At 40.1% G+C, this 14,795-nt stretch overlaps 1 protein-coding gene across 5 annotated transcripts in view; it reads left to right on the forward strand.

The window, feature by feature from the left end:
• LY75 (lymphocyte antigen 75) overlaps positions 1-14,795 on the forward strand; it is a 49,521-nt gene that overhangs the window by 19,544 nt on the left and 15,182 nt on the right. For all 5 annotated transcript variants that reach the window (XM_080622088.1, XM_080622090.1, XM_080622089.1 and 2 more), the window contains exons 14-22: positions 1,347-1,428; positions 1,961-2,032; positions 3,412-3,535; positions 4,394-4,429; positions 5,039-5,214; positions 6,050-6,114; positions 7,362-7,438; positions 8,538-8,674; positions 9,633-9,738. In XM_080622088.1, the coding sequence (XP_080478214.1) occupies positions 1,347-1,428; positions 1,961-2,032; positions 3,412-3,535; positions 4,394-4,429; positions 5,039-5,214; positions 6,050-6,114; positions 7,362-7,438; positions 8,538-8,674; positions 9,633-9,738 (875 nt within the window). The remainder of the gene's footprint in view (positions 1-1,346; positions 1,429-1,960; positions 2,033-3,411; positions 3,536-4,393; positions 4,430-5,038; positions 5,215-6,049; positions 6,115-7,361; positions 7,439-8,537; positions 8,675-9,632; positions 9,739-14,795) is intronic.

Raw genomic sequence — 14,795 nt, forward strand, 5'->3', positions numbered from 1 at the left:
CCTGTTGCTTAAATAGCTTCTCTTCTTGGGGGTTTAGTCTTCTAAAGAAAAATTACGTCCTTTCCCTGTCCATCTTTGTCAAGGCTAGACAAGAAAATCCTTAATCCTTGTTAATAACCTAAACTCTCATTTCCTCAAATATTCTAAATTCCTTCTCTGTATTTGCTTCGACATGAATTTATGGAATAGTACTCCTTATGTAGTTTTACCAGAGCCCTGTACTGTGGCATCCATACTTTACTACCACTGTCAGACCATTTGGATCAGAGTGTGTTTTCCACAGGTCTGTTGCAGTAGGGTTTCACGTAGTCTGTGATTTCATAGAAAACTCATGGTCTGCTGCTTCCAGCTGATACCATCCTTCAGTAAAGTGTCTGTTGCCTTTCTTGGGCAGTGTAGCAGACTGGGGTGAATTATTGTAAACTTCATTATGTAGCACAAAATTGATTCTTTGAGAAGCAGAGGTTGCAATACAGAACTAACCTTGCAGTTTGGCTAGCACGTATTTTCTTGTGTTATGCTACCTATAACACAATGTACAGTATCATAAGCAATAATGAAGAGTAGGATAAAGGCTGTTACTGCAGATTTAAGTATTTAGATTGTAAACCCATTTTTTGTGGGCAACTTTGTATCTTGGAGCATAGCTGAAATTTTGAATTTAAACATCCCCTGCTTATAAAAAATGAAAAAGTAAAATCTAGGAAAAAATACAATTCTGATCATAATCCTGTAAAATGGGATGAAATATCAATTGCCATTCTTTTATGCAGTCATTAGAGTAGTAGTGTTATGTGCTCATTTATGTCTATGCCTCTTTTATGAAGGTGTATAATTGAAATATGTGCCCATGCTTGGTTTGTTTATATCACTGATAAATTTGAGGGGAATATGAAACCAGTTATTCTGTATGAGTAGAAGTTTTTGTGTGTTTTGAGGAAGAGGACATTTGAGCTGATGGTGTAGAGAGAGATGACCCAAGATGGACAAGAGAAAGAATTAAGACAGATAAACACGGTGTGTGTGATTCTGGAAGAAAAGTTTAGAAAAGAAACCTTTATATCAAATGTCAACAGATGAAGTGGTGATGCAGCGAACAAAGGAATTACCCAATTTAGGTTGTCTTTCCCTGAGCACAGATTAAAATTACCTATAGATCTTAAAGAAAAGTGCAGAAGAGGTCCTAACCCTTCACACCCCTTTTTAGTTTGAACTGCTGCAGCTTGCAGTAGTAAACCTTTGGTTTTGCTGCTTGATCCTAAGTAATGCTGTGGCATAGGTCAATCTTTCTATTAAATGAGCTGAACCGTATACTTGGTTTAAGATTTTATCTTGTTTATTTACAGCAATGACAGATGGGTATGGATTGGAATGAATAAGAGGAGTCCAGATTCTCTGGGAACCTGGCAATGGAGTGATGATAAACCCGTAAGTTAAATTTTAACCAGGAAACGTCATGTCCTGATTTGTTTCAGCTTGGACTGTATTGAAAGTAAATTTGTAAATATTGTAGTTAAAATACGGTAGATCCTCCAACAGGTGAATAATCCAAAAGAAGATTGTGCACTTAAGAGCTGCCATCCAGGCAGATTTGCAGTTAAAACCTTATCTTTAATAAGGTTGACCTGATTTCTGTCTCTGTTGCATTAAAATATTTTAACAGAACTGTAGTAGGAAACAAGATGTCTTCAATGCCAGAACAGAGGGGAGGGTTTGTTGGTTCATCTCCTTAATAAGTCAGGCTGCTCCAAAGTTACCTTCCTCACTGCAGCTGATATATTTGCTTGAAATTGTGAGTTTCCCCCAGGTAACAGGTACACAGACTCAAAACCGATCCAGTAACTGCCATTTAACACACATTTTAATAGTGATAAATGTAGCGGGATCCTAGGTTTGAGTGGTTATCTCTGTTGCAAAATAGCCATGAAGTAATGATTCTTTCATCCGGTCCATCCAATAGGTAACTAGTGTTGTTATGCCACTTGATTATCTGGAAGATGAATATGATACAAGAGACTGTGCTGCATTAAAGGTTAGTTTCAAGGATTTTTATAACAGTGTGAATATTTTTACGTGGAAGTACTTGGAAAAAATACTTTTGCCAGCTATATATTGAATTTATATTGACTGCCTATATGCTTTCTTAGCATAGTGAAAGAGTTGCTAGTGTTCCCTTTATGAGTATACACCTATTATAAATTTTGCCTTATTCAAGCAGTTTTTTATGAACCAAGTGCTGTGCTAATGATAACCTTTCGTAAGACTTCTTTTGAACTACAAAATATTTAAAGATCAATGCTATTCTCTCTTGCATAATGTTGTACTATGTATCTCTTGTATATTACACTTAAGAATGTAAAGTGGAGTCTTAAAACAAAAAGGCAAACTGAGCCCTACCAGTAACTTTTTCCGAACTGCTAATTAAGCAAATGTTTGCAACCTAAAATAGGTGAATGCAGTAGCTAGGATATAGTGTGTGTTTGTGTTTATTGTGTGTATTTCCTTATTTACTTGTAAAATAGACTGTAAGTGCAGTGTCAGTTTCTAATCAAAATGTCAGGCCTCTGGTTAATTCCTAATTACCTTCTTCATTGCTTAATTTGGGCTTGATAGCTTGAATTTTAAAATGGCCTTTAACTTTTCTTGAAACATCATGTGACTTTTTATAAGATTATTCCAATACTATCCTTTCTTTTAACTTAATTAGAATCACCTCTGCTGTTAGGATTTACTGGAAGAGAGGATAGTTGCATCCCTTTGCTTCTGTTCACAGCCATTTCCCCTCATTCTCTTCTGCTGTCTTCATGACACCAGGCCAAGAAGCTGTCAGCATTAAGCTACTGAAAATTCTAGACAAGAGAAGAGCAGTTTGAAGGGAACACTGTGAATATAGTAACCTCCCTCACCTACCTGTTAGGTATAGACATGTTCTTTCACTAAGTGGTAGAAAATTCTCGTTGTTGGAGAGATCACCAAGAGCAATATCAGATTTTAAGCTTGATTGTAAGAAATAATTTTAAATAGGAAAGATTATTTCTCTGCCAGTTCAGATAGTTTCTTCTTTTGAGCAGACATGAGAATAATTTCAGGGCAACAAATAGCAACAAATAATTAAAAAATAAGCATCAAGGAGACTTTGTGTGCTACAAAATCCCTCAAAGAAACAACATTGCAAGAGACTTTTGTGTGTAGGTTGACCTTAAGCCCTTTACCTAATCACTCCACTAGCATGGAGAGTTATAGTTGAAGTGTTAAAGTTGTACCTGCTCATGTTTTGCCAGGTAAGTTGTGGGGCTAACACCACAGTGAAATACACTGACTTTGCCAAAGTACCTTTTAAGTACAGTTTCATTTCACATTTCAGAGGCATATGCCATACTAACTCAGTTCTCTGTTTCTACTTGTATACAGACTTCTCAGTTTTCACGGAGATCATTTTGGAGATTTTATTTCCATGAAGGCAGAGATGTGGAATTTTACTTTAAGCCTTTTGATTGTGAAGCTAAACTTGAATGGGTCTGTCAGATAACAAAAGGTAAACTGCAGTTACATCCATTTATTCGAATGAAAGAGTTTATTATTTATTTCCACTAAGTTGTCCTTATTGCTGAGTTACAGAAACTGCAAGCAATATCATTTCCTCTCTGAACTGTTAAGAGGACAGTATGTGAGATGTCTCGCCTCTGTCACAAACAGACGTGCGCTTAGAATATTCAAAGCTATATCAGAAAATGACCATGAACAGTATCACAGCTCCCATGTTCTTTCTTGTCTACAACCTGAGAAGTGGCTTATTATTAGGTGAGGTGATATAAGCCACTGAGTTGCAGCATTTGTGGACTTCTCTTAATTTTTCATAGTGATATTTATAACTATATGAACACAGACATCTTGAGTGTACAGTTTGCTTCAGCCTTAGGTGAATCAGCCGCCTTCTGGTAAAACGAGTGTACTAGCTCTTCATTGCAGTGAGATAGAGGGGTGGGAATACAAAATAATGGCTGACATATTGGCACAGATCCAGGTTTTTCCATGCAGTATGAAAAGTGTTGTAATCTAATAAACTTTTATGCTTTAGTTGTTTATTAAAAGGCATTTCAGGGGATAAAACTTTCTTGTTGTGATGAGATACTGGTAAATACACTACTTTAATGCTTGTATTCTGCTTGGGAGAAAAAGCCCACAGATGTTTAAGGCTGAGGTATACAAAACTCCCATTAGTTTTACAGCAGCTTAATTTGATCTGTCAAACTTAATGTATGGTTTTCTTCTCCTGTTTTTTCCATCATTCATACTGAGAAGCAAAAGTATAATCCATCACTTCCATTATTGGTGACCAGTCTTGTTAGAAGGTGAACTTGAAGTGACTATTACCTTTATTTCCTCTGGACAGGTAGCACTCCAAAGACACCTGAGTGGTATATACCAGGTAAATGGTTTTTTTTTATGTATTCTTCTGCTATGTGTATATAGTTGTTAAGACTATATCTTTTGTTAGTTTTGTCATTAGTATGGTAATACCTGTTTGATACCGGCAAAGGTCATGACTGATAGAATTTGATTCTGAGAGAGCTGAGAATCAGAGAATCATAGAATCACAGAATAGTCAGGGTTGGAAAGGACCTTAAGATCATCTAGTTCCAATCCCCCTGCCACAGGCAGGGACACCTCTCACTAAACCATGCCATCCAAGGCTTCGTCCAACCTGGCCTTGAACACCACCAGGGATGGAGCATTCACAACCTCCTTGGGCAACCCATTCCAGTGCCTCAGCACCCTCACAGTAAAGAATTTCTTCCTTATATCCAATCTAAACTTCCCCTGTTTAAGCTTTAACCTGTTCCCCCTTGTCCTGTCACTACAGTCCCTGATGAATAGTCCATCCCCAGCATACTTGTAGGCCCCCTTCAGATACTGGAATGCAAGGAGTATTGGCTCTTCCCCATATCAAACTGAAATTTCTTACTACATTCAGAAAAAAAAAGCTGATCTTTTTTCAAAATTGATTTCTTATGCGTGTGGTATTTCTTCTGCATAGATGAAATCGGAATTCATGGAGCCCCACTTGTTGTTGATGGAGCAGAGCTGTGGTTTGTACCAGATAAAAACCTGAGCTTCCAGGAAGCTATTTTCTACTGTCAAAAAAATGATAGTGATTTAGCCTCTGTGGAGTCTTACCCCAAACTCAGAGCAATACTGTCTCAGATAGAAAAGGTAAGGGGGTGTAATCTGTCTAACAGATACTTTCCACTATAGGGAAATTTTCTTGCCATTTTTTTACAATGTAAGAAGATGTTAATCCTTAATTTCTTTCTTTTTCATGTTGGCCTTAATAGTTTTAATAGTTTTTACACTATAATAATAGACTTTTATATATATTTTAATTTCAGTCTTGTTAAAGAATTTTTAAATTTAAAAATGGCCTTAACAACATGGTAAAAAAAAAAAAAGCCAAAACCAAAAACAAACCTCCAAATGGAGAACAGAGAATGTCATAACAGATAGGACCACCATGTAAGCATCCCATTGTCTGCAAATACTTCACTAACAATTGTGCCCATTCTTAATTTTATGCACAGGACATCACATCAATTTTTCACCTGATGAGAGAATTGAATTAGAAATGCATGATGGTTTGATAGACTTTACTGGAATGGTTTTGTAGTGTTGAAAGCATGAAAGTACATTCTTTTAAGAAATCTTATCAAAGCCTTTCAAGTCCTAGTTATCTGGTAGAATTCCTCCTAAGAATTTTGTGGGAATGATGTATCTAGCACATGCTTAAGACAGTGCTGCAAGATTTCCTTTGCTTTATGCAGCACAGTGGAAAATACAGCTTCTTTTTCCAGTAGGTGCAGGGGTCTGTCTACTTGGTGTATTTGTCTCAAACTGTATCCTTTCCTTTTGCTGCAGAATAATAATTCCATCACATTTTAGAAACATTTTAAATGAAAATTAATTTTGTCATTGATTTATCCTTGGTAGAGACTGGAGCTTTTTCTCTGTGGGTTGTAAAATACTGGGGGCTTTTTGTTCTTTGTTTCCACAGTTATCAAACAGCGAACAGAAGTGGTGGCTGAAGTTTATTGATTATGGCTACAGTTATCATTCACCGTATGTAGAATAATTCTGAGATACGTTATTGAAAGCTTTTTTTGATGTGCTTTTTAGGAGTATAGTTAAATAGAATAGTTTCCAAAGGAAAATATTTTATCCCAAAATTTGTAAAAGGGAATACCTCTTCTGTGTCGTCCCAGAGAAAAATAATTTTAACCAAGCTAGAAAAAAAAATGCAGCATTATTCAGTGACTGTTGCTCTTTGCTTCTGTTTGTGTGTACCTGCCTGCACATGTTCTTGCCATGCTGAACTTAAATCATAGAATATCGAAACCAGAGAGAGTAGAACTGTGTAGTGCTCGGACAAAGCAAATAATGGTTAAGACAGCATGAGTGTACAATTAGAAAGTGGGTATGTTTCAAAATATTGTTGAAATATTTCAATTAGCTAACAAATTGAGTTCTGTTCCCATTAGAAGCATTATAGACATCAAAAGTTTAATTCTTAATAACAGTAATAACTGAATTCATAATCTATTTTTTGTGTGTCTATGAGAGCCTCTAGATTTCAGGATATTGGGCTTTGACATCTTAGTCTTGACATATGAATCCTTGAAATCTGTGGTCCTAGTGACCACTATTCCATTGATTTTTAAAATGCTTTTGTTGGATTTTTAAGCTCAACAGTGTTCTGTTAGAAATTGGGGAAGTGGTAGAAAAAAAAAAAAAGAAATCACTGTCTATTGGCTCTGAGGATATCCCAAAAGTACCTGGGACCAGGGAATGGGAAATTGGCTTGAGAGATCACTCTTGCATTTAAGTGATGCTGAAGTCTTGGAGGGCTTATAGTGTAGCCTTGTGGAGCAGAGATGACTCACAGCAAACCTTGCATTTTGCTATTTGTAGTTGCAGTAAAGGATCATGGCTTTCTTACAAGGAAAAATTCTTTACTTTCCGAAATACTGTAGAAATGTATTACTGTGCAAATAGAATGGACTGTTGCCCATTTTCCTCACTTTTCCTGAAAGTGTTCTGCAATTGCAGCATGGTGATTAATAACCTGCTACCCTTGTTCTGTGTATCTCCTCAACATAGTTAATTTGGGCATGGTACATGACTACTGAATCTACCACATTTTTGTTCCTAGTCTAGTTTTTCCCCTTCTGTCCTTTCCAGTGCTGTAGGGCATCTCCTAGAAACAGTTACCAGCCCAAATTTTTGATTGCACTGGCTCTGTTGCTATCAGAGCTTCCATTTGAAGATCCCGTTGGATTGGAGATTGACTCTGAAATGTTTATATCCAGTTTACAGTTATTTTCACGCTTCCATGATCGGTTCCTGAGAGATTGCTGGTATGTTTCTAGAAAAAACTGGTATCGAGGTAAGGCTGTTCTTGTTTTTTCATCCTTCTCTGTCATTATTACATTAGAAAAAAAAAAAAAAAAAAAAGGTAATTACTGTTCTGACTAAACTCTTTTATTGAATGCAAATTGATATTGAATGAGGAGTGATTGGCTTCTTGATGATGATCTGATTGAATTTGGAATCATTTATTTCTTCCTCGTAGTGAAAGCCATGGTAATATTTCTTGATGACCAGAGGCAAACCTGAATTCAGCTGACAAATTTTTAAGATTGATTGTCATTCTTTTTACAACATAAATTAATAAGGTGAAATCTGGTTTTGGTGGTTACCTTTTTTTGTGTTTATGCTACATATTCTGACCTCAGGAAATTAAGTCTTAGTATTGTGTTAAGTAGAGAAGCTTGACTGAATACTTGGCAATCGCATATGCATCTGAAGATGCAAATTTCATTAAGTAGTGGAGTCGTACTGGAAGAGGTACACAAAGTAATGGAAATGTTACCTGGTGGTACTTGAAGCTTCTTACTTCCTTTTTTTCAGCCTTGTTTTATATTGGGGAAAATGTGTAATGCCTGGAGAACAAATAGTTTCTCCTGTCTACTACAGTTTTCACTTTAAAGCACATTTTCCACATTATTGGTTGTATACTGCTGACCCGTTTTCATCCATATTAACCAAAAATTGCTCTGGACTGGGAAGCCATGTAAAGCAGCATAGGACAGACACTCTCCATATGGATGTTAAAGGGTTGCTTTTGGCTTTATTGACCACATATCCTCTGCCACAATATGATATTAGCCCTCATATTCAAAATCTTCGTATTTCATGATTTTTCTGTTTTGAAGTTGTCTGCCTATATGAAATGTTACTACTGGAAGTAATGGATCGGTGTCTGAATCTTTAGAAATATTGTATTACTGTCTGATAGAAATAATTTATGTTTGTCTTTTGCTCTATTGTTACTTTTATTGCTTTAAATTGCATAGTACTTCACCATGGATGCACTGAAAAGGACTTCCCCTCAGATTGGTCTTTGTCATGTCAGAAAGTATGGAGGGCAACTGGAGAGTGATAGGCATTACCATAACTGTTTTTTTAAAACTTTATTTCTGCAGACTATCCAGTTAACTGTAATGTGAAACTGCCCTTCATCTGTGAAAAAAATAATGCCTCCTTACTAGAGAAACACGATCCCAGTTACCGCCCAGTCAGAGGAGGTTGCCCTAAAGGTTGGCATCAGTTCTGGAATAAGGTACAGAGATAATACAGATCAGTCATCCTTTGCTGTTTTTCATAGTCCAGTAAGGTGGAGTGCCCTGCTGAAGGAGGTGAGAAAGTAGCCCCTGTGTTTAAGAATAGACTGGAAGGTGGCTTTTGAAAATGGTATGATTAAAACCATCTCCCCCACTTCTCTGTCCCTGATTCACGATTGATGATTTCTTCATTTCAAAGCAGTAATTTTCAGGTTTTTTACTTTCCCATTACCATGTATTTAAGTCCAAGAACATTAGTTGTAGGAGGAAGAGAAGGATTGGAAAAGAGAAGATGAGGTTTCTGTGGCAGAAGTGTCTTGATTCTCTTGCTGAGTAATCAGAGGTGGGCAGCAAGCTGGCAGACATTCTGCTTCTGAAGTTACTTTAAGGACTTACTTAAGAGTTAGAAGCAGCTTTTAAGAATTAACCAACAGGTCAGAAACCATAGTATGGTAGATTTCAGTACTATGTTTTAAGGCAGTCATCTAAAGTCTTTAGTGAGACTGATTCCTGTTATTTGGTCCACCATTATTCTGTATGTAAGATGGAACTTGCATCATATCTGCACATTACATTGTGCCATGTTTGCAAATTTAATTCACATCATTGCAAAATGCAGCTTTTAAGTTCCCATGTAGTTTCTCCTAGAAGGTAATGCATTACAATACAGGTTCATGTCTGACTTGAGACTTCATGTGTGAATTCTCAGTCTTAAAACAGTATGTGATCCTGATGTAGCTGATTAAAAATTACTGAATTCTAATCCTCAGTGAATGAGGAGTTAGTGGGATCATTTTATATTTAGCTATTCTGTTTAATCTAGTAAGAAATGCATGCAGCTAGTTCCCTTGCTTTCTAAGGAAAATAATTGTATGTTATTGCAGGAAGTGAGAAGTGAATTTTTAGGCTTGGTTGAAGAACATGATGAAAATCAGTTTCATTATGTTTGTTTTGCAGTGTTTTCTAAAGATGAAGCCCGAATATTTAACGTTTAATGCAGCTAATGAAAAGTGTGTAACTTTTGGAGGCTCTCTGCCATCTATCTCAAATCAAGCTGAGCAAGGTACGATGGTGAACACTTTTAGTATGCAGCTTATCTTCCAAAATCAGTATAGTCCTGCTTAAGAACCTGAGCATAAAATCAGTTGGCTATCTACCGGCATAGTGGGAGCATTCTAAAAATCTAAGACCAATTAAAAATATGTTGTCTATTCTTTTTTGTATCACTGGAAACATAACATGGAAATGCAGTCAGCAAATACTTGGGCCAGTCTGAAGTGCAGCTTCTCTGTATAATTCTAACCTGTTATGGAAAGGAAAGAAAAAAACCCAACAAACCCCCCCCCCCAAAAAAAAAAACAAACAAAAAACCCCACCTTTCACTAAGTGTTGAGGATAGAATGGTCACCACTGAATGAAGAATTACCATGTTTTGCTTTGCACATTAAAACATAACTGAGACTCTACTTTGCACTGTGAAAACTCCCTTAGGAGCTCCTTCCAAGACAAGCTCAGCTATCTCTATGGGAATGAGACGTTAAACAACACCTGCTGGATCATATAGGACCCTCTGTGTCACAGAATCACAGAATCCCAAGGGTTGGAAGGGACCTCAAAAGATCATCTAGTCCAACACCCCTGCAAGAGCAGGGTAACCTAGAGTACATCACACAGGAACTTGTCCAGCCAGGTTTTGAATATCTCCAACGTAGGAGACTCCACAACCCCCCTGGGCAACCTGTTCCAGTGCTCTCTCACTCTCACAGTAAAGAAGTTTTTCCTGATGTCCACATGGAACCTCTTATGCTCCAGTTTACACCCATTACCCCTTGTCCTATCACTGGACATCACTGAGAAAAGCCTAGCTCCATCATCCTGACACTCACCCTTTACATATTTGTAAACATTGATGAGGTCACCCCTCAGTCTCCTCTTCTCCAAGCTAAAGAGACCCAGCTCCCTCAGCCTCTCCTCATAAGGGAGATGTTCCACTCCCTTAATCATCTTTGTGGCTCTGCGCTGGACTCTTTCAAGCAATTCCCTGTCCTTCTTGAACTGAGGGGCCCAGAACTGGACACAATATTCCAGATGCCGCCTCACCAAGGCAGAGTAGAGGGGGAGGAGAACCTCTCTTGACCTACTAACCACACCCTTTCTAATGCACCCTAGAATGCCATTGCCCTTCTTGGCCACAAGGGCACATTGCTGGCTCATGGTCATCCTCCTATCCACCAGGACCCCCAGGTCCCTTTCCACTTCACTACTTTCCAGCAGGTCAACCCCCAACCTGTCCTGGTACATGGGGTTGTTCCTCCCCAGATGCAAGACTCTACACTTGCCCTTGTTGAATTTCATCAAGTTTCTTCCCGCCCAACTCTCCAGCCTGTCCACGTCTCGCTGAATGGCAACACAGCCTTCTGGTGTGTCAGCCACTCCTCCCAGTTTAGTGTCATCAGCGAACTTGGCTGAGGGTACACTCAGTTCCCTCATCCAGGTCGTTAACGAAAATATTAAACAGCACTGATCCCAGCACCAACCCCTGAGGGACTCCACTAGTCACAGACCTCCAGCTAGATTCTGCCCCATTGACCACAACTCTCTGCCTTCTTCCTTTCAACCAGTTCTTGATCCACCTCACTACCTGATCATCAAGCCCACACTTCCTTAGCTTATCTATGAGGATGCTGTGGGAGACAGTATCAAATGCCTTACTGAAATCAAGGAAAACCATATCTACCGCTCTACCATCATCCATCCACCTACTTACTTCCTCATAGAAGGCTATAAGGTTGGTCAAACATGACTTCCCCTTGGTAAAACCATGTTGGCTACTCTTAATGACCCCCTCATACTTGATATGTCTAGAGATGGTGTCAAGAATAAGTTGTTCCATCACCTTTCCAGGGATGGAGGTAAGGCTGACTGGTCTATAATTACCCGGGTCCTCCTTCTTGCCCTTCTTATAGACTGGTGTAACATTTGCCATCCTCCAATCCTCAGGCACCTCTCCTGTTTCCCACGACTTACCCAAGATGATGGAGAGAGGCCTAGCAATGACCTCTGCCAGCTCCCTCAGCACCCGTGGGTGTATTCCATCCGGACCCATCGATTTATAGATGTCCAGATTGCTTAACTGATCCCTAACCCAATCCTCATCTACCAAAGCAAACTCCTCCTTTATCCTGACTCCTTCTGGGGCTATAGGAATCTGGGGCCCCCGGGGAGAGTCTGCAGGAGTAAAGACAGAGGCATCTCAGTGTGCTAGGCAGTTTAATGGGGCAGCGTATCTAAATGGACCAATTGCAAGCTCTCCAGGACAGTGATAGGGGGGTGGAAAGCAGGGGGCTTACAAAATATGGAGTTGTTCCACCTGCCTCTCAGCTGTTGTTTAAACTAGAGTCAGTGAGGTAAATGCAGTGAGGAAGAAAGGTGTTTGCACTGGCTGCTAGTGATGTTGGCTGCTGAATGAAATGGCTGTATTGGCATCTTTGTTCTTGTGGATAGCTAACAATTCTCTACAGGTGTATCTGAAGTAGGTCAGTTGAATTCTGCAATGTGCACAGTGCATATTTTCTTTATATGCAAATGACCTCTTGGCAAAGGCAGTATGGAAGGTGGACTGTGAGGCCACTAGTGTGCCTGCAGGTATCAGCTGAATAGCAGTTATTTTTAATGATGTTACTGGGGAGGAATAGAGTTGTAACCATACAGAAATATACATGTTTGAGACCTGTGTGGGTTTGAATGCTTTTAAGATTCAACAGCCATTCTGAAATATTACATAGTAGGATCTTTTGTCTGATTTGGTGCGTATGGAACTGTTGTTGTTGTTTCTTGTTTGTTTTTCTTTGTGCCCTGGAGCAGAGGCCACTTGTATGGAAGGAAGGCACAGTCCTCTTAAAAAAACCCAGCAAAAACCAACCAACCAACCAAAACCCAACCAAACAAAAAAGAACAACCAACCAAACAAAAAAAAAAAAAAAAAAAAACAAAAACCCCTGCCTCTTTCTGTAGGCTGCTTCTACTCTTCCCAGTGGCATCAGGTGACTAGCTAGCTCTGACATGTAAATCTTCAATGGCTTTGTCTAGCTCAGAAAATAGGTTGCAGCTAATCTGGCATGTGGCCAATAGCTAAGACATGTCAGCAGTAGCTAATTGCATAGCTTCAATTTGTCTTCCTAATCTAGACAAGTCCAGTGAATGTCTTCGGTGCCTGGAGGGTTACTGAAGCCTATTGTTTTGTGCCAGAATTTTCACTGAGAAGGGGTCTAATTTAGGGGTTTCCTGGATGATCATTTTTTTTCCCCGCCCAGCTAAACCTGTCTTCTTTTGTCCTGTCCTGTTTTTTTCTGTTGGTAGGCTGGGCAAGCCCTGCCAGAATCCAAGAAGTGGTTCTGATTTATGGTATACTTCAAAAGGAGGGGAAGATGGCAGATAAGACTTTCTCCATCAGTTCAGAGGACAGGAGGGAACTCTTCTATTATCTTTAGAATCATACAATAGTTAGGGTTGGAAAGGACCTTAAGATCATATGCTTCCAACCCCCCTGCCATGGGCAGGGACGCCTCACACTAAACCATGCCACCCAAGGCTTTGTCCAACCTAGCCTTGAACACCACCAGGGACGGAGCTTCCCCGGGCAATCCATTCCAGTGCCTCACCACCCTAACAGTAAAGAATTTCTTCCATATATGCAATCTAAACTTCCCCTGTTTAAGCTTTAACCTGTTCCCCCTTGTCCTGTCACTACAGTCCCTGATGAATACTCCATCCCCAGCATCCTTGTAAGCCCCCTTCAGATACTGGAAGGCTGCTATGAGGTCTCCACACAGCCTTCTCTTCTCCAGGCTGAACAGCCCTGACTTTCTCAGCCTATCTTCATACAGGAGATGCTCCAGTCCCCTGATCATCCTCGTGGCCCTCCTTTGGACTTGTTCCAACAGTTCCATGTCCTTTTTATGTTGAGGACACCAGAACTGCACACAATACTCCAAGTGAGGTCTCACTAGAGCAGAGTAGAAGGGCAGGATCACCTCCTTCGACCTGCTGGTCACATTCCTTTTGATGCAGCCCAGGACACGGTTGGCTTTCTGGGCTTCGAGCGCACGCTGCTGGCTCGTGTTCATTTTCTCAACGACCAGCACTCCCAAGTCCTTCTCCAGAGGGCTGCTCTGAATCTCTTATTTGCCCAACCTGTAGCTGTGCCTGGGATTGCTCCAACCCAGGTGTAGGACCTTGCATTTCTCATGGTTAAACTTCGTAAGGTTGGCATCAGCCCACCTTACAAGCGTATCAAGGTCCCTCTGAATGGCATCCCTTCCCTCCAGCATATCAACTGAACCACACAGCTTGGTGTCATTGGCAAACTTGCTGAGGGCGCACTCAATCCCACTGTCCATGTCACCAACAAAGATGTTGAACAAGACCGGTCCCAATACCGATCCCTGAGGGACACCACTCCTTACCAGTCTCCAGCTGGACATCGAGCCATTGACCACAACTCTTTGCGTGCGGCCAGACAGCCAGTTCTTTATCCACCAAGTGGTCCACCTATCAAATTGATATCTCTCCAATTTAGAGACAAGGATGTCATGTGGGACAGTGTCGAATGCTTTGCACAAGTCCAGGTAGATGACATCAGCTGCTCTACCCCTGTCCATCAGTTCTGTAGCTCCATCATAGGAGGCCACCAAATTGGTCAGGCAGGATTTCTCCTTAGTGAAGCCCTGCTGGCTGTCACCAACCACCTCCTTGTTTTTCATGTGCCTTAGCATGGCTTCCAGGAGAATCTGCTCCAAGATTTTGCCAGGCACAGAAGTGAGACTGACTGGTCTGTAATTCACCGGGTCATCCGTTTTCCCCTTCTTGAAAATGGGGGTTATATTTCCCTTTTTCCAGTCATCGGGAACTTCACTTGACTGCCATGATTTTTCAAATATGATGGAAAGTGGCTTAGCAACTTCATTCGCCAGCTCCTTGATGACCCGCGGATGGATTTCATCAGGTCCCATGGACTTGTGCACGTTTAGGGTTTTAAGATGGTCTCGAACCAGATCCTCTCCTACAGTGGGCCTAAGGTCTTCATTCTCACAGTCCCTGCGTCTGCCTTCCAAGACTTGA

The sequence above is a fragment of the Psittacula echo genome (assembly GCF_963264785.1).
Source record: "Psittacula echo genome assembly, chromosome: 6".
Lineage (NCBI taxonomy): Eukaryota > Metazoa > Chordata > Aves > Psittaciformes > Psittacidae > Psittacula > Psittacula echo.